Consider the following 22956-nt stretch of genomic DNA (forward strand, 5'->3'; position numbering starts at 1 on the left):
AGGCATAATGGCTGAAAAACTAGTAAAAAGCAAGAAACTGCAGCCACATCATTCAACAACCTCGCTGCTATTCTATTATAAATTCTATTATAACAATCTTGTTATATAGTGTACTTTTGTACATAATACATTTTATATACTTAATATATATATATATATATATAAAAATATGTATTTTTACATATTTTAATACATTTAAAATATCAAATAAATACAAAATTTAAATTAAATTGAATTAAAACTTAATATATTTGTAGTAAATTTACTAAATATATATATATAAATATTTTACATTCAACAATCTTTTTATATATTGTATTTTTATTTAGTATTTTTATACATAATGCATTTTATATGCTTAATAATATTTATATATTTTAATATGTATTTTTACATATTTTAATACATTTAAAATATCAAATAAATAAAAAATTTAATTAAATTGAATTAAAACTTAATATACTTGTAGTAAATTTACTAAATATATATATATAAATATTTTACATTCAACAATCTTTATTTATTGTATTTCTATTTAGTATTTTATACATAATGCATTTTATATGCTTAATATTTATATATTTTAATATGTATTTTTAACATATTTCAATACATTTAAAATATCAAATAAATAAAAATTTAAATTAAATTGAATTAAAACTTAATATATTTTTAGTAAATTTACTAAATATATATATATATATATATATTACATTCAACAATCTTGTTATATATTGTTTTTTTATTTAGTATTTTTATACATAATGCATTTTTATATGCTTAATATTTATATATTTGAATATGTATATTTATGTTTTAATCAATTTAAAATATGAAATAAATCACCTTTTTAATTAAATCAAATTGAATAAATTGAATATATTTTGAGTAAATTGTTATAATATAATATATATATATATCTTGCAATTTGATATATAATTTATATTTCTTACAATATTTATCATACCACAGTATGGAGTGGTTAAATTGAAACAGGTCTATTTCTTGATGTTGTATCTGGCATTTGAACATCCATATGTCTCTTCATATAAACATGATGGGCTGGTGAGAGATCGTGCGCGCACACACACACACACGCACACACACACACACACACACACACACACACACTCATATATGTGCTTTAACAGAAGCGTGTTACAGAGGCCATCTGCTAACGGATGCAATGCAAACACACACCGCTTGTTTGTTTATTTATTCCACTAGAGAAACTCCAACAGCTGCTATTCACTTAAAATATCACATTTAAAATTTATTTCACATAAAAAGATGCAGAATAACTACCAGCGCCGGTAATAACTCAACAACGACGGCCGTAATTACTATTGATCAGTACTAACTTTTTCTCTCTTAGGAAAAATGTAAATATCAGGATCTCAAGAGACTCGATACTTTGATAACTGTGGATAAAGATTAAAAATATTGCAGAGAGCGTGCTCATACCTCTCTAGTCGAACGAATACTTTATTACATATAAATAAACTAGATCCATAGATTTAAAAAATATATATTTAAGTAATTTATATGGCTATTAAAGACCTGAAAATCACATGTATCAATATTAAATGTCGATCACACTTTAGATTCGGGGTCAAATTCTCACTATTTTCTATAATAACTATGACTTTTGTCTCAATAAACTCCTAATTAGTGCTTATTAATAGTTGTTAAGTTGAGGTATTGTAAGATTAAGGGATGTAGAATATGTTCATAACAGATGCTGTAAAATAACATTTATTTCAAGCACTACTTTTTTGGTTTTCAAGGACTTCAATCAGAAATATCACTTATCAAACAACATCTTTATTATCTTTCAAATTCTAAAAAAGGTAAACAGATAAACAAAAATAAACAAAATGGTACAGATGAAGTGCAGCGGATGCAATGACTGTAGGAACTTTAACCATTGAAAGGATAATATGACAAAGATATCGCTTTCCTTGTTCAAACTGATTTTTTCTCCCATGAAGATATATGATTGACCGGAAGAATGAAAGCTGTATCATATACTTGGATATTTATGAGCAATATCACACTCAAAGCCATGCAGAATGGCTCTATGTCTATATCAGACGGACTGCAGCGTTCATTTAGTGTGAAAAGATTGTTTTATCAAGAAAATTAAACACTAATTTCCCATACTGTATATTGTCTTTCAATAATTCAAGCGCTTTTCAAGTACATTTCATAAATATGTCTGTTTTCAAGGGTTTCCCATAAATTTCAAAAAGTCAAATTGATTTTAAAGGGATAGTTCACTTTGAAATTAATTTTTGATATGTTTTAGCTTACCTCAAGGGCATCCAAGATATAGGTGTCTTTGTGTCAACAGAAGTTTCAATTTTGATATATTTAGGTCAAACCGTTCTTGTCTGTCAGTCATGTAATGCAGGTCTATGGTCACCACCTCAAAGAGCACGCACAGAGAAGTCCAAATTAAACATGATTTAATGACTCGTAAATGTAAGTACACATTGATGGCCTGAGACACGAAACGAGCGGTTTGTGTGAGAAAACGAACAGTATTTATATCGTTTTTACCTCTTGTAAACACAGCCACGTCCAAGTGATGTGAGGGCGCCGGCGCTTCGGTCTGCGTAAGCGCCGGAAGTGATCTCTCGCGCGTGTACGTCACTCATTGTTTACACAGAACAGAGATTGTAGGTAAGACGGCTAATTAAAATGGTACTAATTTGCGCTTATTCGGGATGTTTAAACCGTCGTAAAAGAAAACAATTCCAAAAAAATACAAAATAAAACAATTGTATGAGTGACGTACACTTCCGGCGCTTACGCAGACCGAAGCGCCGGCGCCCTCAGATCACTTGGACGTGGCTGTGTTTACAAGAGGTAAAAACGATATAAATACTGTTCGTTTTCTCACAAAAACCGCTCGTTTCGTGTCTCAGGCCATCAATGTGTACTTACATTTACGAGTCATTAAATCATGTTTAATTTGGACTTCTCTGTGCATGCTCTTTGAGGTGGTGACCATAGACCTGCATTATATGACTGACAGACAAGAACGGTTTGACCTAAAAATATCAAAATTGAAACTTCTGTTGACACAAAGACTCCTACATCTTGGATGCCCTTGAGGTAAGCTAAAACATATCAAAAATTAATTTCAAAGTGAACTATCCATTTAAGCACCATGTACGAACCCTGTCATAAGGCATTAATACGTGCTTTATAAACACTAACAGACAATACCATATTAATATGCATGATAATAAGCAACTAGTTAATAGTGAGAATTAAAAAAGTGTCTCAATGTGCTCAGATACAAAATCTGCAATCGAAATATTCATGCATTTCTCATCAAACCATGTTACTCACATTGATTACTGATCAAAATTATTCTGAGCTGAAGTAAATGTTACACATAAAACAAGTCATTTCTACATGGAAAAGTTAGTTCAGACAAAAATAAAAAAAAATAAACAAAGTAAATCCTATAATACTCAATTCTAGCTTGTAGAAATTAAAGCGTAAATATCAACGATATAAAATTAAGTAAAACCTACTCAACTTTTTTAATACTGGTGTTCCCATCATGCACTGGGGCATGAATAATTAATGAGGTTGATTTTTCACAGTTTTCCAGCAGTTTTATCATTGCTTTTGTTGTTAGGTTTAGTAACTTGATTAATCTGGATTAATTTTCAACTCAAAATGACACATTCATACTCAAAAAAACAATCAATCAATCGAATGTTTCCGTCATTGTGTACCAAGTATCTCTGTGTTCAGGTGCCATGTTACTTCTATTATGTAGATACAGTATGAAATCTATACAATATCTATTGAATATACTGTATTTATACTTGTATATATACAGTAAATATACTTAATGTTTCTACAGTAAAGCATAAACTTTTAAAGTATGGTTTAATTCAATGTTGTTTGAGTAAAAAGTTAATTTGGTTCAAGTTACTTACCTTAGTTAAATAGATGTTACTTAATTCTATATGTGAAATTAATTAAATTAAAAAACATTTACTTACTTCAATGAAATGTTAAGTGTCACTTAAATGACAAATGAATGTTAGGTAAGTAGATTTGACTTGATAATAACAGGCAGAACAGTAGCAGAAACATTGACTTTAAATGTGTTTAAACAAGTTGTGTTTTTATATCTGAGACATCTCAAGTTAATGAGCAATTACAGTAACTCTTACCTGACAGCCGTGAACGCTGGAGTCTCGTGAGTAAGAGTACGACGCTCGCTCCGGTTTCCCTGTTACAAGAGACGAAAGACAGATCATTAGCACATCATTCATTACTCAACTCAATCTAAACACTGTTGATCTTCTAATAACGTCCTTTAAACCTGAAAGGACGGGCGACAATGGGACGAAACCAGTGAGTTCCCACACGGCCAGCTGGTGTGAGCCTCACACACACACATTCAAAGACCTTCAAACATCACAAGCTGGGTTATCATCGCTAGCGCTAGTCGGACGCTTTGACGAACAAACGGACCGAATCTATTTGTGTTAAATGAAAGATTGAAGATGTTTGACTTGTGTTGTTGTTTTACTGATGTAGCGAGAACAAAGGAACATGAGGGAACGAGGCGACTAGCGGTTCGGCTCCTTTAGATTCAAGCGGGCATGAAAATCTGGCATTAGCAGAATAAAGACCTTCTCAAAGTCTCACAAACACTCGTCTACAGGCTGTTCATTATATACAGGAACATGCTTGAGTGAGCCACACACACACACACACAGCAAATATTGTTAAGGTCTTGTGACCTCATCCAGTCATAATCAAATGAGCTCGATTACGAAAGCCTGCTGATGTTCTCCTGAGCCGCCGTTACGCTGTCTGAACCAACGAAAGGCGTTTTATGGCCTTTTGAGGAAAGACAACAGTGATATTCAATACGCAAACATTAATTCTACTATTAAAGTCTTTGCCATCCATGCAACAGTGACCATATAGCACAACAAAAATCGATATATCTCTACAATCATCCATGAAAATCAACAAAAACAACAGATATTTACTACTGTAAACCTTCAAACACCATAGAATAAAACAAAGTACATATTTCCATCATTATAATAATAACAACTGTATAATAATAAGAACAGTTTTATGTCAAAAGCCCATTCGAATAAAGACAATAAAGCTATTTAACTAGTAACTTTCAAACACTTCAAGGTCTACTTTCTCTCAAAATAAATCTGCCAATCTAAAGCCATTATAACTCGATAATCATCATAAATGAATATGAAAATCTCAGCTGTTGTTTTTTTCTAGACTTTTTGTGTGTCAACAGCCCATCTATAAACTCTCTCTCTCTCTCACACACACACACACACACACACACACAGAGGAATCATTGTACTCTGTTGTAATCTGAACATTATCCAGGTGGCGTCCCAGAACATGTTGAGTCCTCAAAGGTCAAACAAGAGGTCAACCACTACCACATGCATGACCTGCGTCCAAACACACAACACAACACACACAACATTTGGCGATTCATGATGCAGAACACACGAAGAACATCGTCTGAAGGTCCCTGAAATATCCCACATGTGACTGAAGCATTTCATACACACACACACGGAGGAAATGCTCACACTCTCGTTCTTCGGGACGTTTAACGGTTCCCGAGAACAGTGGTAGTGTTTCCTCCTGAGTCCTGTGCTTTTGCTGGATTCAGAAACACATCTTGCTAAATCCTGCTAATCCACAGGACCGTGAATCTGGAAGTGGGAATGACATCCGGAAGAGAGCTGGAACGAGACAGGAATGCCACAGACGGAACATCACTCCGGAAAAACACACACATTGAGCACAGATGCTCACGCTCTTCCTGTGTTTGCTGTTACTTCAGTTCATTCTTCAGCTTGTTACCGATTTAAGACTTTTAAAACCTTTTGGAAATCAAAATTCAACTCTTATTTTTTTTTAATGGAATATCGCAGTGTTTAAATGCACATCATTAGTGTGTTAATAATCTTGAATCAGAATAACTTCCAGCATCTCTTCTCTTCTCTGATGACGAGGGCGGGGCTATGACCTGTCAATCACAGGAGATCCACCAATAGCAAACCACAACCAACCAATCACGTGTGTTCTTCCAGAAGCGTTTCACTCAGATGTAAATCACATTAGGGAAGACTAGCACAACAAGTTTCATGCCGACAAAAAAAAAAATACCATGTCCATATAAAACAAATCCATACAATCTTAAAACAAATCATGCATCTCAGATTATTTTATTTAAAGGCAAGACGCTACAGGTGAATAATGTAACTAGATGTAATATAAGCCCCCAGAAATATCACAGCTCATTTATTCCCTGTTGTAAATGGGCATTTTTGAGTGGAAGGAAAAACATGCTGTTTTCGTGCATGTGTCTTTAAATGCAAATGAGCGGCTGAGTCCCCGCCCCCTATCCAGAAGAGGGCGGAGCCTTCACAGCTCGTGTCTCGGATGATCTGCCAAAAACTAAAACATCTGTTTGGTTTTGATCATCATCTCTATCCATGCTCTCGTGTCACTGCAGTTCTGCATCTTCATGAAAGTGTATTATCTGCATGTGTTTATAAGTCATATCAGTCTAAACTTATGATATATGGTCTTCTGAGCGCACACATCTTCACGTCTTATTACTGCGCTTAAACTGACAAAAGGTTACGTCAAAAACACACAAAGTTCACATAAACACAGTCGGGTTATGTCTGTGAACGTAAACAGCAGGGAGAGAAATTGCACGTGTATATTAGATCTGTGTATTAAAGAGAAAGCAGCCATATCTACTGCTGTTAATATGAATCAAAAACAAAAGAAAAACTCAAAAATCCCTCACTGCTCTTGACTGAATAACTCTAGCAGCTTTAATAAGAATACACTTCTTATCTGAAAGCTCTGGCGAGGTGTATAGCTCACTCAGGGGCGGAGCTTAGCAAATAGGGCGGAGTCTGTCAGCAGTCGTGGGCGGAGCCTACGCATATGTGATGTCACATACGGTTTCAGATTTATGGGGAAAATAATGTAGTTGTGTACATGTTCAAAAACAATACAATATAAAAGTGAATTTTGCATGACAGCTTCCCTTTAAGGCAACTGTTTTGTATTGCACATTTTCTGATGTTGTTTAAATATGCAAATTAGGCATTATCTAATCAAATACATACTCATTTGCATAATCTGACCACTGGATGAAGCCAGATTGAAAGCTCTTGTTTGATTTTGCTGACATACTAGAGGGTTTTTTTGGAAAACACTGTCAGAACAGACATTTTCATCATGTTATTAGGAATAAAATGTTATAAAACTGTAAAGTTTGGTGTATGTAAAGTGGAGATTTCTGCTTTACGCAAAGATAACGTGTAACTAACAAACACTTCAATGTTTTCTTTCCACTAGTCTGAAATATGACAGAAATATCTCAATCAAAACTGCAAGTTAGTCTGACAAACCTTGACTTTATTTGTACCAATATATAAATACGAATCAGATTGAATCAATTCCTGTCCGTCCGTCCCCGAAGTCAAGAGCTCTTACACAGTGATGATTCAAACTTTTGCTATACTCTCCTTAAATCTGAAGGCTTTGTTTGATTCTCTGGGTTTAAAGATGGTGGATGTTTCCTCATTAGTTCACGTGTTTGTTTCTGCGCTGATATTTTAAGGCTAATAATATCGCTGTGCTCTGATCTCTGACTCTGAGTCACGCTGAAGTTTCTCTGTGGTTATGAGTGTGTTTTCAGCGTGACAGCCCCTCATTACACGCGCCCCGTGAATAACTGCTTTTGTTATGGATAATAACCGGCTCATAATCATCAGCTAGTCAAAGACAAACCCGCTCTGACTCATCGACGGCGCAGATTATGGATTATGTTGCGCTGGACCAGCTGCGCATCATCGCTGTCGTGAGCGAAACACACACACGTCATGCGCTTGCCACGGGAGAAACTGCTGAGAAGCGTAAACACGCTATTCCGCTGCTTTGGGTTTCATTGCGCTAATAAATCGCGTTGACAACATGAAGACTACGTTCAATCTATCACATCCGAGCCAAAAACACACGACCACCGGCACACATGCAGCAAAGAAACACATTGATTTGCATTCAGAAGTGATCATTACGACACAAAGCGGGACGATCGAGACCAGCGAGATCAAGCAGGCCGTTATCAGCGCTCGCTAACACACACACACACACACACACACACGCCAGATTCATCCGTGCCAGAGTGTTTAGGGGGGCAGGGTTGAGAGAAAGAGAGACAAAGAGAGAGAGAGACAGAGACAGAGAGAGAGAGAGAGAGAGAGAGAGAGAGAGAGAGAGAGAGAGTGAAAGAGAGAGAGAGAGATAGAGAGAGATAGAGAGAGAGAGAGAGAGAGAGAGAGAGAGAGAGAGAGAGAGAGAGAGAGAGAGAGAGAGAGAGAGAGAGAGAGAGAATAAAGGATAAAAAATGTGCTTAACCTTCTGAAACAGTTCATCAAAAAAGCGACATGCGATCGACAGAACGGGAACGTCACACAGATGCTCTGTCACTTTACACACACACACACACACACACACACACACACACACACACACACACACACACACACACACACACACACACACACACACACACACACACACACACACACACACAACAACCTCAGAGCTTCAATAAAACATATTCTGTCAGCTTTTGTGGGGAAATATTTTTGTTCATCTGATGTGATTATCAGTTTTAGTCAATTTATTAATTTAATTTAGACAAACTAAAAAAAAAACACTCTGAATGCAACTTACAGTATGATTGAAACATTGAAATATGTATAAATTATAGATATGGTGCGTTGAAGGAAAAAATATGCCGTTTCGACTGCAATTTTTTTTTGTTGCAATATTTCATATATTACTAGAAATACACATTTGTACTAACGCAACCTAAACTACATGTTTTAAATTGTACGTAGTCATAAATAAAAAACTGAAATGATTCCAAGGTCAAAGGTCAAGATCTATACCACCGAGTTCATACGGTTTTTGAAAGAAGTTTATTTGACCAAAAATACAGTAAAATTTGTGAAATATTATTATAATTTCAAATAGCGGTTTTCTATTTTAAAGTGTAATTTCTTCCTGTGATCAAAGCTGAATGTTCAGCATCATTACTCCAGTCTTCAGTGTCACATGACCCTTCACAAATCACTCTTGAAACATTTCTGATTATTATCAATGTTGAATTTTTTTTTATATTTTTGCGGATTTTATTTTTCAGGATTCTTCGATGCATAGAAAGCATTTATTTGAATGTTTTGTAACATTATTAGTCGCTTCTGATCAAAACAAGCTTCACATGTCAAAGTAAATGAGTGGTTACTGTACAGAGACAGCATCACATCCACCTTAAAGAGACACACACACACACACACACACACACACACACACACAACCACAGGTCTGGAAACACACAAAGCCGAACGGTTAAAGCCACTCATTGAGCTTGTACTGGGAAAGAAAGTCATCGGGATCTGTCGTTGGGAAACCGCAGGAAGAGACGCGGATGCTGAGGGTCGCTCGTAATGAACAATAATTTGGAAATGATGTCTCCTGACAGGCAATTTCTTGGAGGAAATTAAGCTACACAATGTTGTGCTCTCCCCGTCCCGACACGGGACACAAATATGGATTTGCTCCAGCATGGCAGCGCTTCCTCGGGTTTAATCTCACGTTTCTCTCGCCCTTCATCACAGCACACATAAACCCGAGCGCAGGCCCTCAGGAACCAGAGCCACGGGTCACTGTCCTGCACTCAGAGAGACCCACACACACACACACACACACATCTGATGAGCAGAAGTCATACGCGTGCATATTAATGCTTTTGTTTAGGCCAAAATGAAGGAGAAATAATTAGTCTTAAAGTGCAAAACATCACATAAATGAATTGAATTAATAACAAATAATTCTGTATATAAGCTTTGCTTTTGTAGATGATTTTATGTGTGTGTGTGTGTGTGTGTGTGTAAATAAATTATTCAGATATCATGTAATACAATTCTTGCAAAAATTACTAATAGCAAAACATCATTAAAGAGAGAAAATAACTAATTAATAATAGAAGTAGTGTGAGATGCACATAAAGTGAGATGTTTTCTTCTACTCTTCGTGAAGTGTGTGTGTGTGTGTGTGTGTGCCACTGAGAGCAGGTGCAGACACATTCACACACACAGCGGAGAGAAGGAGAGACTCGTGTTGCTGTTCTCACCGCTGACGGTCTCGGCTGGTTCTCCGATAGATAATAATGTCTGACAGCTAATCTAAATATTCCTGGAGTCTCGGTTATATGCCTATGAGAGATGTCAGATATTAAATCAATATCTGTGTCTTAAACAACACGTTACAGTGGAGATGATGAACAAATAAAACACAACCGAGATCGGCATGGGCAAGATGATATTTCTATTTCACACAAAACAGAGTTTTTGTAAATGATATAAATGTGTTTGTGTTTGTAAATATATATAGATTTAGAATTAGAAAATAGATTTATTCTCTATATAGAATTAATATATATATATACACACACACTCACTCATACACATGGGTAATATAAAATATTATATAAAAAATATATAAAATAAAATTAGAAAATAGAATTAATCGAATAAGTATATATATATATATATATATTAGGGCTGTCAAATGATTAATCGTGATTAATCACATCCAAAATAAAAGTTTTTTTTTACATAATAAGTGGGTGCACTGTGTATAATTATTTTATATATATAAATACACACACATGCTTGTATATATTTAAGAAATATTTTCATGTATATACTGTATATAGATTTATATTATATATAAATATAAATATTTTATATATAAATAATATTTTTTTCTTAAATATACATGCATGTGTGTGTATTTATATATATAAAATAATTATACACAGTGCACCCACTTATTATGTAAAAAAAAAACTTTTATTTTGGATGTGATTAATCACGATTAATCATTTGACAGCCCTAATATATATATATACATACATACATAATAAATATATATACAGTATATATAAAAAAAGTGTATATATATAATACAATTAGATAATATAATTAATCTCTCTCTCTCTCTCTCTCTCTCTCTATATATATATATATATATATATATACACACACACACACACATATTCATACGCATAGATAATATACCATATTATATAAAAATATACAGTAAAAAAAATAGAAAATAGAATTAATCAAATAAGTTTATATATATATATATATAAATTACACAATAACATAATAATTTTGTATATATATATATATATATATATATATATACATATATATGTGTGTGTGTGTGTGTGTATAAATAACATAAATATGTATAAAACAAAATTAATCAAATATATATATATAATAGTTATGGTATAGCTTAATAAAAAAATATAGCTTAATCAAATTTCAAAATGATTAAAAATATGTAATCCGCACATGTAACTGAGCAGTTTGACCTCTAAAGGAAAAGTTCCTGTATACAGTAATGTGTTTCTCTGGGTCAAATGATAAATAAAGTACAATCTTATGAGCTCTACAATATATAACATGCATCAGGTTGGGTTGTTTTTATTATTATTTAGTTGAATTCTCTTGCATGTACAGTACGTCTAGAGGCCAGTCACGCGTACAGCTAGGCTGGGTTATGTTGGGGGAGCCGATGATTCCCGACGCGGAGAAGCCCAAACGCATTTAGCAGCGCATCGGCTTAAAATAGTTTCGCTGAGGTTTGACGAGGAAAAGGTTGAGCGTTTTGGATGTGGAGTCGGAGAGCTGCGGCGTTTCTGATAGAATTATGAAAGTGAATCTGGCACACGGGCGACCGAGAGAGAGAGAGAGAGAGAGAGCCCTGATTGGTCAAGGTCGAGGTTCGGGGGTTGGACGTGCCACTGTGTTCTCATGCCAAGTTCATCTTTAAAGAAGCGCTCAAAGAGCTTTTCATGTCTCAAAGCCAAAACTTCCACACACACTCCTTCGGTCTGGAACGCAGCGGTTATCATCAGATAGCGAGAGTGCTGGGAGTGTGTGTTTCCCCACACAGTGTAAACCTGCTCACACCTCACGGTTAAACACGTCTTCACGTCCATTCGAGCTGGAAACTCAAACGAGGGATGATGATTTAAAGGGGGTCCGTGAGGGGGAAGGGGTGTGTGTGTGTGGACATGAATCACTCGCTACACACACAGTTTCCATGACATCACGGGCACCGGGCCAGTCTGAGAGGTACAGAAGGAGCCGGCTCGATCCGCGGGGAGCTGGCGGCAGAAACAACACATGCACAACACCACAAAAACAATCGCAAAGCTCTTTATGCCACATCAGAAATTAATTTTACGCGAGTCGCCATCAGCGCGACCCTGCTAGCGCCGAGATTTTGGCATCCTGAAGAACGGCATTAAAATTGTGCCGAGCCGAAGTTCTTTTCAAAACGCTTGATTGCATTCTAGACCCTCGTTAGACGTCCCGTACGCAGATCTATATAATCTCCAAACCCTAAAACATCCCGGGAGCCGCTTGGCACACACACACACACACACACACACACACACAGGCGAAATCACCTGAGTTTGGTGGCGTTCAGGGGTCGCTTTGAATACATTTGGCGTTCTGGCACGTTAAGATGAACGCCGGCACAGTTCTGGCACTGCTTATAAAGTCCAACGATTATGAACAAGCGTAAACGTCCGAGCGCTTCGATCGATCGAGTCAAATTTATTTGTTGGCTCTGGTTTCGGTGTCGAGGTGAATCTCATGATCAACATCGGCAGGACCGAGGACTGAGTGTGTGTGTGTGTGTGTGTGTGTGGACAGTGGTTCGTCCAGCTGGGATGAACAAACCAACACAGAAACAGACAAGCACATCTATGCAGTTATTTATATTAATATAAATAATGAATTGCATATATAAATTAATAGTAATTTAAGTCATTAACACAATGTAAATATAAAAATGTAACACTTATCTATCTATCTATCCATTTATTTATATTAATAATAAATAGTTATAAACATTTATAACAAATAATTATGAAATAAATAAAAATTATGTAACATATTTACTATATATATATAAACAAATTTCTTATATACATTATTTAAATATTTGTTATATTATATATTATTTACATAAATTTAATGAACATGTTATTATTTTATTTTATTAATATTTTTTTATATTAATATAAATATATTTAATAAATAAATGTATATTCATTTATTGAAAATATTATATATAATTTAATAAATATAAACACAATGATTTATATTAATAGAAATATATGAATGTATGTTTTTTATATTATGTTTATATACATTTAATGCAGATATTATTATCCATACACACACACACACTCTTGGTGCCAGCATGTGCGGCGCACAGGAGTGATGAGGAGATCTCTGAGATCTCCAGTATTGGTGTCAGTAAATCTCATAATCAACATCAGCCGCTTCTTCCCTCGCCGGCGCGCTTCTGTCTCCTTCTTCTTGTGTCTTTTGTTTTAACATACAAACCAAGACAAAGACAAAGCTGCGTTTTTATAGTTCCTCTTTGTTTTGGCGAAGGATTTGTTGCGTGATTCCACAACATCTGACACACAATAAGGACGCGTGCGGCGTACGAGGCTTTCGAAGTCTGAAAAGCCAAACAATGTTCTCCATTGTATTTATACGCGGAATAAAACACAAAAACCAAAGCGGCGGTGGGGATTACGCGTGCCGACAATATAATACATCACAGATCACAACACATTTGATCCGAACAATGAACAAAGGAACGTCTCACTAAAGCTCGCCATCTTACTTTGTGCTAACGAGCGCTTAGATGGTCTTAACGTTCACATCTGTAGCGTACGAGGAAGACACACAGAAAGGGATCCGCGCCAACGGGAGCGTTCGACAGGGCTGAGCCGGGGAGTGCGATAACTCTACATTTGCATGTGTTTATGAGGGGAAAGCCTGGAGTCGAGCGCACAGGTCGAGAGCTGTTCCTCTTCTTTAGAGAGAGCATCGACTCGCTGTCAGAACGATTACCAGCGTTCGACACTCGTGAGACACACAGATCATCTCACAGAACAACATTTACTTCTCCATGCCTCCGGGTTCTTGTTGTGTTCAAGCACACCGCATCCTGGACGCTGGACACTAAACAGGCTTCAATCAGACGAGGTATAAAGGGAAACCACAGCTTGTTTGATAGACTTAAGCTAATAAAGTGATCTAAAAGATCCAGTTCAGAAACGTATCCTGATCGTTACGGCATGAATTAATAATAAATCATTTTCAGAAGCGCGGATGAACTGACACACACGACACGACTCTTGCTTTCCTCAACTGTTCTGAAGGAAGCGAGATTGATTTATTAATTGACTGATTGAATAATTGAACACTTATTGCAGATGCAGATGAAGTGTCTGAGTTTGATGATGTCACACCTGTGACGGTCTAAACATCAGAAATGTAGATATGGACGGACAGACAGACAGATAGAAGAGGTGAAAGATGTCAGAGAGACAGACAGGCGTCTCACTGATGATGATGAAGATGATGCGTCCATCCTGTCTGAGAAACAAGCAGCAAACTCAGATGAAGTGGAACAGCTTTGGAGGAGAAACACACACACACACACTTTTACATCTCTCACTCACTCACTCACACTCTTGTACATCTCTCACTCACTAACTCACTCTCTCACACAATCTCTCACTCACTCACTCTCTCTCACTCACTCTCTCACTCAATCTCTCTCTCACTCTCTCACACACACTCACTCACTCACTCACTCCCTCCCTCACTCACACAATCTCTCTCACTCTCATTCTCTCACACACACTCTATCACTCACACACTCTCACTCTCTCTCACCCACCCTCACTCACCCTCACTCACTCTCACTCACTCACTCACTCTCTCACTCTCACTCACTCACTCACTCACTCACTCAATCTCTCTCACACACACTCTATCACTCACACACTCACACACTCTCACTCTCTCTCACCCACCCTCACTCACTCACTAACTCACTCACTCACTCACACACACTCTATCACTCACACACACTCTATCACTCACACACTCTCTCACTCACACACTCACTCACTCACTCACTCACTCACTCACTCACTCACTCACTCACTCACTCACTCACTCACTCACTCACTCACTCACTCACTCACTCACTCACACTCTATCACTCACACACTCTCTCACTCACTCACTCACTCACTCACTCACTCACTCACTCAATCTCTCTCACACACACTCTTTCACTCACACACTCTCACTCTCTCACTCTCTCTCACCCACCCTCACTCACTCACTCACTCACTCTCTTTATGAGGACATTCATTGACACAATGATATCTCTAGCTCCTCCGTACCCAAACCCTCCCCATCACAACTAACTGCCTAACCCGAACACTTACCATAATTACCTAATTATAAACTGATCACTAAAACAGAGTCTTGACCCTCAAACAGGCCTTTAAAGGGCTCTCAGAAAGTGATAACTGGCCAAAATGTCCTCACTTTACTCTCTTTGTCCTCACTCTGACCGTCTAAAACTCAACCGGTCCTCACAAACATAGTTGTAAAAGTACACACACACACACACTTTTGTCACAAAATATTGTCACCCAGTTCTTAATATGAAGTTGCATATATAAGCATGTCCAACTTGATCTGCATGCACACAGAACACTCAAGTAAAGCAATATATATTCAATAGGGATGCACGATGATATCGGGACAACATCGGTATCGGCCGATAAAAGCTTAAAATGACCATCATCGGCATCGGCCGATATGAATATTTCTGCCGATGAGCCTTGCCGATAGGTTGGCGTGTTTCCTATGCGCACGTGACGACCGTGAGCGAAGCATGAGCGCCAGCAACTTAAACTTCCAACTAGGAGTGTGCGTCTCAAGCGGTTTTGATCGTGGACGATTAAAATGTCTCCGCGATCTGCTTTTGAAGAAAAATCATAGTATCGTGCATTCAGTTCAATTCTGGCGCCTTCATCTCAACATACTGTACAACGCGACAAAAGTTCATTATTTTCAAAAAAGTTCATTATTTGCATGTGCGTCAAAGTCTTGCTAGTTAAACATGTCATTCACGTGCTGATGCGCTGTTCTAACATCCGCTTTTCTGAGCGCGTTACACCCAACGCTCACAGGAACTAAAGCCTGTCACAGTGCCTGCATACTGGACTAATCTTTCCAGTCTTATTGCGCTGATACTGTCAAATACACACAAGGTTTACATAAACAAAGTTGGTTATGTCTAAAGTGAAAGCAGAGAAAATCTGCTTGTCAAATGCGTGTATATTAGACGCGTCGCGTGCAGTTCTTAAAGAGACAGTAATAATGTGCTGCCGCTTGTCCTTAAAGAGATACTGCACCTAAAAATAAAAATTCTGTCATTATTTACTCACTCTAATGTTGTTCCAAACCTGTATTCATTTCTTTCTTTTGCTTAAATATATATGGAAGTCACTGGAGTACAGCAACTGTTTGGTTAGCCACATTCTTCCAAATAACTTTTATAATTTCAACAGAAGAAAGACATTTATTTGGGTTTAAAACAACTTGAGAGAGTGAATGATGACAATTAATTTTTTTGGGAGAACTATCCCTTTAATGTTAATAAAACAAAACACAGAGGAAATCACTCACTGCTCTTGACTGAGAACTTTAATAGAAGCTTTAATACGCTTTTTTTGCACTTAAAAAAAAAATACAAATATATCGGTATCGGGCAAAATTAGTTTGAAAATATCAGCATATCGAATATCGACCAAAATCTAATATCGTGCATCCCTAATATTCAATAAAGCAAATCCTCTGTTTGATTGTTTATGTTGTTGCAAAATGTGAGTATATTATCGCCCAGCTCTAATCTGGCTAAATTAAAGGAGTAAGATATTATAAGCATTAACATCATGGTTTTAAGTAAAGCTGCTTTGAAAAAATGAGTGCTGTAAAAATGAATTAAGGCTGAATAGAGTCAGTGTGTTTCTCATGTTCAGTAAAAGATTGAACATTATAAACTGTGGGCATGCGTGCGTGTGTGTGTGTGTGTGTGTTTTCTCTTTCCCAGGGTCTCTAATGGCTCCTCTGCCTCCCCTGGTGGCAGTAATTATGGACCTGCGGTGGCTTTATGTGTGTGTGCGTGTGTGTGTGTGTGTGTGTGTGAGAGAGAGCAGGTGACGTGTCTGTAACAGCTGGAGGAAGCGGCTACAGCTGCCGAGGAGTCTGGGAAACCTGTGTCTGTGAGATCTGACACTGACCAATCAGCCGCCTGCATCACGATGATGTCATCCTCATTATCAAAAACTGATCCACCACACCGGTCAATCCGACTCACATGAACACACACGAACTGACATTATCCATCTGAGACCATCTGACCACAAAAATGCCAAGATCTGGAAAAATCTTGAATCTGATTGGCCGGAATCTGTCCCATCCCATCTAACAATAACTCATAAAGTGTTAAAGACAGCCTTACTGTGAGATACAAGGTTGTTAATTGACAGTACATGTTTCTGATGAAGACATCAGTCAACATATCTTTTAAAATATTCATATTTAGCAGCATCAATCCTGGTGATTAACTACATTACCCATGATTCTGCAGAGAAATCTCCACGAATCAGAGAATCATGACAAGCAAACTATACCACAAGGGGCTCCGCCCACTTCAGTGAAGCACAGCCAATGTCGTCATAGAGTCTGGAATATCTTTAACACCCTATTTATGCAAAGTGGGGCATAAATGACCAAAATAAAAAGCTCAAGTCATACACAATAAACACATACTGTACTGTATAAAGAAAGCCAACACTTGAGAGTTTACAGTTCCAAGACTCAGAATTACTCAGACGGTTATTAATATCGAGATATATGATCTCAAACATAAAAAAATATATATTTTAAATGTGATTTTAATTTTAAATTTTAAACATTCCAAACTCGACTGAGGCGAATTTGCGTCTACAGCGCCGCAGGACCTCTAGACGCGCGTAAACGCCTCATTCAGGACCTCTAGACGCGCGTAAACGCCTCATTCAGGACCTCTAGATGCGCGTAAACGCCTCATTCAGGACCTCTAGACGAGCGTAAACGCCTCATTCAGGACCTCTAGACGAGCGTAAACGCCTCATTCAGGACCTCTAGACGCGCGTAAACGCCTCATTCAGGACCTCTAGACGAGCGTAAACGCCTCATTCAGGACCTCTAGACGAGCGTAAACGCCTCATTCAGGACGTCTAGACGCGCGTAAACGCCTCATTCAGGACCTCTAGACGAGCGTAAACGCCTCATTCAGGACCTCTAGACGAGCGTAAACGCCTCATTCAGGACCCAGGACCTCTAGACGAGTGTAAACGCCTCATTCAGGACGTCTAGACGCGCGTAAACGCCTCATTCAGGACCTCTAGACGAGCGTAAACGCCTCATTCAGGACCTCTAGACGCGCGTAAACGCCTCATTCAGGACCTCTAGACGCGCGTAAACGCCTCATTCAGGACCTCTAGACGAGCGTAAACGCCTCATTCAGGACCTCTAGACGCGCGTAAACACCTCATTCAGGACGTCTAGACGCGCGTAAACGCCTCATTCAGGACCTCTAGACGAGCGTAAACGCCTCATTCAGGACGTCTAGACGCGCGTAAACGCCTCATTCAGGACCTCTAGACGCGCGTAAACGCCTCATTCAGGACCTCTAGACGCGCGTAAACGCCTCATTCAGGACCTCTAGACGCGCGTAAACGCCTCATTCAGGACCTCTAGATGCGCGTAAACGCCTCATTCAGGACCTCTAGACGAGCGTAAACGCCTCATTCAGGACCTCTAGACGAGCGTAAACGCCTCATTCAGGACCTCTAGACGCGCGTAAACGCCTCATTCAGGACCTCTAGACGAGCGTAAACGCCTCATTCAGGACCTCTAGACGAGCGTAAACGCCTCATTCAGGACGTCTAGACGCGCGTAAACGCCTCATTCAGGACCTCTAGACGAGGTAAACGCCTCATTCAGGACCTCTAGACGAGCGTAAACGCCTCATTCAGGACCCAGGACCTCTAGACGAGTGTAAACGCCTCATTCAGGACGTCTAGACGCGCGTAAACGCCTCATTCAGGACCTCTAGACGAGCGTAAACGCCTCATTCAGGACCTCTAGACGCGCGTAAACGCCTCATTCAGGACCTCTAGACGCGCGTAAACGCCTCATTCAGGACCTCTAGACAAGCGTAAACGCCTCATTCAGGACCTCTAGACGCGCGTAAACGCCTCATTCAGGACGTCTAGACGCGCGTAAACGCCTCATTCAGGACCTCTAGACGAGCGTAAACGCCTCATTCAGGACGTCTAGACGCGCGTAAACGCCTCATTCAGGACCTCTAGACGCGCGTAAACGCCTCATTCAGGACCTCTAGACGAGCGTAAACGCCTCATTCAGGACGTCTAGACGCGCGTAAACGCCTCATTCAGGACCTCTAGACGAGCATAAACGCCTCATTCAGGACCTCTAGACGCGCGTAAACGCCTCATTCAGGACCTCTAGACGAGCGTAAACGCCTCATTCAGGACGTCTAGACGCGCGTAAACGCCTCATTCAGGACGTCTAGACGCGCGTAAACGCCTCATTCAGGACCTCTAGACGCGCGTAAACGCCTCATTCAGGACCTCTAGACGCGCGTAAACGCCTCATTCAGGACCTCTAGACGAGCGTAAACGCCTCATTCAGGACCTCTAGACGCGCGTAAACGCCTCATTCAGGACCTCTAGACGCGCGTAAACGCCTCATTCAGGACCTCTAGACGCGCGTAAACGCCTCATTCAGGACCTCTAGACGAGCGTAAACGCCTCATTCAGGACCCAGGACCTCTAGACGAGTGTAAACGCCTCATTCAGGACGTCTAGACGCGCGTAAACGCCTCATTCAGGACCTCTAGACGAGCGTAAACGCCTCATTCAGGACCTCTAGACGCGCGTAAACGCCTCATTCAGGACCTCTAGACGCGCGTAAACGCCTCATTCAGGACCTCTAGACGAGCGTAAACGCCTCATTCAGGACCTCTAGACGCGCGTAAACACCTCATTCAGGACGTCTAGACGCGCGTAAACGCCTCATTCAGGACCTCTAGACGAGCGTAAACGCCTCATTCAGGACGTCTAGACGCGCGTAAACGCCTCATTCAGGACCTCTAGACGCGCGTAAACGCCTCATTCAGGACCTCTAGACGCGCGTAAACACCTCATTCAGGACGTCTAGACGCGCGTAAACGCCTCATTCAGGACCTCTAGACGAGCGTAAACGCCTCATTCAGGACGTCTAGACGCGCGTAAACGCCTCATTCAGGACCTCTAGACGCGCGTAAACGCCTCATTCAGGACCTCTAGACGCGCGTAAACGCCTCATTCAGGACCTCTAGACGCGCGTAAACGCCTCATTCAGGACCTCTAGATGCGCGTAAACGCCTCATTCAGGACCTCTAGACGAGCGTAAACGCCTCATTCAGGACCTCTAGACGAGCGTAAACGCCTCATTCAGGACCTCTAGACGCGCGTAAACGCCTCATTCAGGACCTCTAGACGAGCGTAAACGCCTCATTCAGGACCTCTAGACGAGCGTAAACGCCTCATTCAGGACGTCTAGACGCGCGTAAACGCCTCATTCAGGACCTCTAGACGAGCGTAAACGCCTCATTCAGGACCTCTAGACGAGCGTAAACGCCTCATTCAGGACCCAGGACCTCTAGACGAGTGTAAACGCCTCATTCAGGACGTCTAGACGCGCGTAAACGCCTCATTCAGGACCTCTAGACGAGCGTAAACGCCTCATTCAGGACCTCTAGACGCGCGTAAACGCCTCATTCAGGACCTCTAGACGCGCCTAGACGCGCGTAAACGCCTCATTCAGGACCTCTAGACGAGCGTAAACGCCTCATTCAGGACCTCTAGACGCGCGTAAACGCCTCATTCAGGACGTCTAGACGCGCGTAAACGCCTCATTCAGGACCTCTAGACGAGCGTAAACGCCTCATTCAGGACGTCTAGACGCGCGTAAACGCCTCATTCAGGACCTCTAGACGCGCGTAAACGCCTCATTCAGGACCTCTAGACGAGCGTAAACGCCTCATTCAGGACGTCTAGACGCGCGTAAACGCCTCATTCAGGACCTCTAGACGAGCATAAACGCCTCATTCAGGACCTCTAGACGCGCGTAAACGCCTCATTCAGGACCTCTAGACGAGCGTAAACGCCTCATTCAGGACGTCTAGACGCGCGTAAACGCCTCATTCAGGACGTCTAGACGCGCGTAAACGCCTCATTCAGGACCTCTAGACGCGCGTAAACGCCTCATTCAGGACCTCTAGACGCGCGTAAACGCCTCATTCAGGACCTCTAGACGAGCGTAAACGCCTCATTCAGGACCTCTAGACGCGCGTAAACGCCTCATTCAGGACCTCTAGACGCGCGTAAACGCCTCATTCAGGACCTCTAGACGCGCGTAAACGCCTCATTCAGGACCTCTAGACGCGCGTAAACGCCTCATTCAGGACCTCTAGACGCGCGTAAACGCCTCATTCAGGACCTCAAGACGCGCGTTCAGGACCTCTAGACGCGCGTAAACGCCTCATTCAGGACCTCAAGACGCGCGTTCAGGACCTCTAGACGCGCGTAAACGCCTCATTCAGGACCTCAAGACGCGCGTTCAGGACCTCTAGACGCGTGTAAACGCCTCATTCAGGACCTCAAGACGCGCGTTCAGGACCTCTAGACGCGCGTAAACGCCTCATTCAGGACCTCAAGACGCGCGTTCAGGACCTCTAGACGTGAGTAAACGCCTCATTCAGGACCTCAAGACGCGCGTTCAGGACCTCTAGACGTGAGTAAACGCGTCTTTACATTGACTTGACATTGAAATCATTCACGCCATACGCTCTATTTGCAATTGGTGTGACACCATCCGATATGCTGAAATACGCCCACACCGCAGACATATTGCTTCAGACAAGCACGTGCAGGTCGCGGTTTCTGTTTGCGTCATCCCAACATTTCGGCCGTATTGTTTCAGTGATAAAAGTCTTTCGGCCGAAAACTGAAAATGCACTTTTGGGCCATTTTCGCCTGAAAATTTTCGGTTGCCGAATATTCGGGGCATCCCTAGCTTATACGTATACATCAAGCGTGCCGCACAAGCCCTGAAAGTGAAGCCAAAACGTCTCAATCGCCCCCCCGGTGGCCGGTCCTAGTATAGGTCATAAACCCCGCCTCCCCATGTGAGACCAACTAAACAATTAAATTACACTTCAAATATCGTTTTTCAAAAAGATGGTTTCTGTCATTTACTGTAGTTTTTATCACGCTGATGTAATTCAAACTGTTTGTTTTTAAAATAAGTTTGTTTTTAGTTAGTTGTTTAATGCGGTGGTGGTGACGTCATGATTGACAGCTGTGATTGACAGGTTCTCTGAGCGAAGTAGTCACTGAAGCACCAACAGACTTTTTTTTCGGGATCTTCGGAGGACTGAGGAGATTGGAGCTTTAAATGTAATATCTAAATTTCTATAATTAATTTAAAAAAATGCAGGAGCGTGTGCTTGCGATTGATTCTGCGAGAGAGAGGGCGGGGCCTTGATTTCACGCCTTGATTTTACTTCCTGCTCACGACCGCGCATGTCTGGTCCCGGGATCGCTTCTGCGCAGACTGCGCATATCGGGACACTCGCGGCTTCAGTTCTGACCAATGGAAGAGAGCGATGAAAGCATCTTTTTTTACAGTCTATGGTATACATCCGCATTTATATGACAGTTCATCACAATTACACTCCAATAAAATAGCGTTGGGAAATGCCTGGAGAGAGGTTGCAACCGCGATGGGAAAGACCATAGGT

At 40.1% G+C, this 22956-nt stretch overlaps 1 protein-coding gene across 1 annotated transcript in view; it reads right to left on the reverse strand.

Moving 5' to 3' along the window:
* Window positions 1-4202: 4202 nt before the first annotated feature.
* The window catches only part of tcf4 (transcription factor 4), a gene marked incomplete at its 3' end in the record, with an annotated part of 102016 nt that continues 83262 nt past the window's right edge, over window positions 4203-22956 (reverse strand). The window contains exon 6 of the mRNA XM_056258424.1: window positions 4203-4261. Coding sequence (XP_056114399.1) covers window positions 4203-4261 — 59 coding nt within the window. The remainder of the gene's footprint in view (window positions 4262-22956) is intronic.

Source organism: Rhinichthys klamathensis, unplaced genomic scaffold (genome assembly GCF_029890125.1).
Source record: "Rhinichthys klamathensis goyatoka isolate OS25496 unplaced genomic scaffold, OSU_Roscu_1.1 h1tg000151l_1, whole genome shotgun sequence".
In the NCBI taxonomy this organism is placed as follows: domain Eukaryota; kingdom Metazoa; phylum Chordata; class Actinopteri; order Cypriniformes; family Leuciscidae; genus Rhinichthys; species Rhinichthys klamathensis.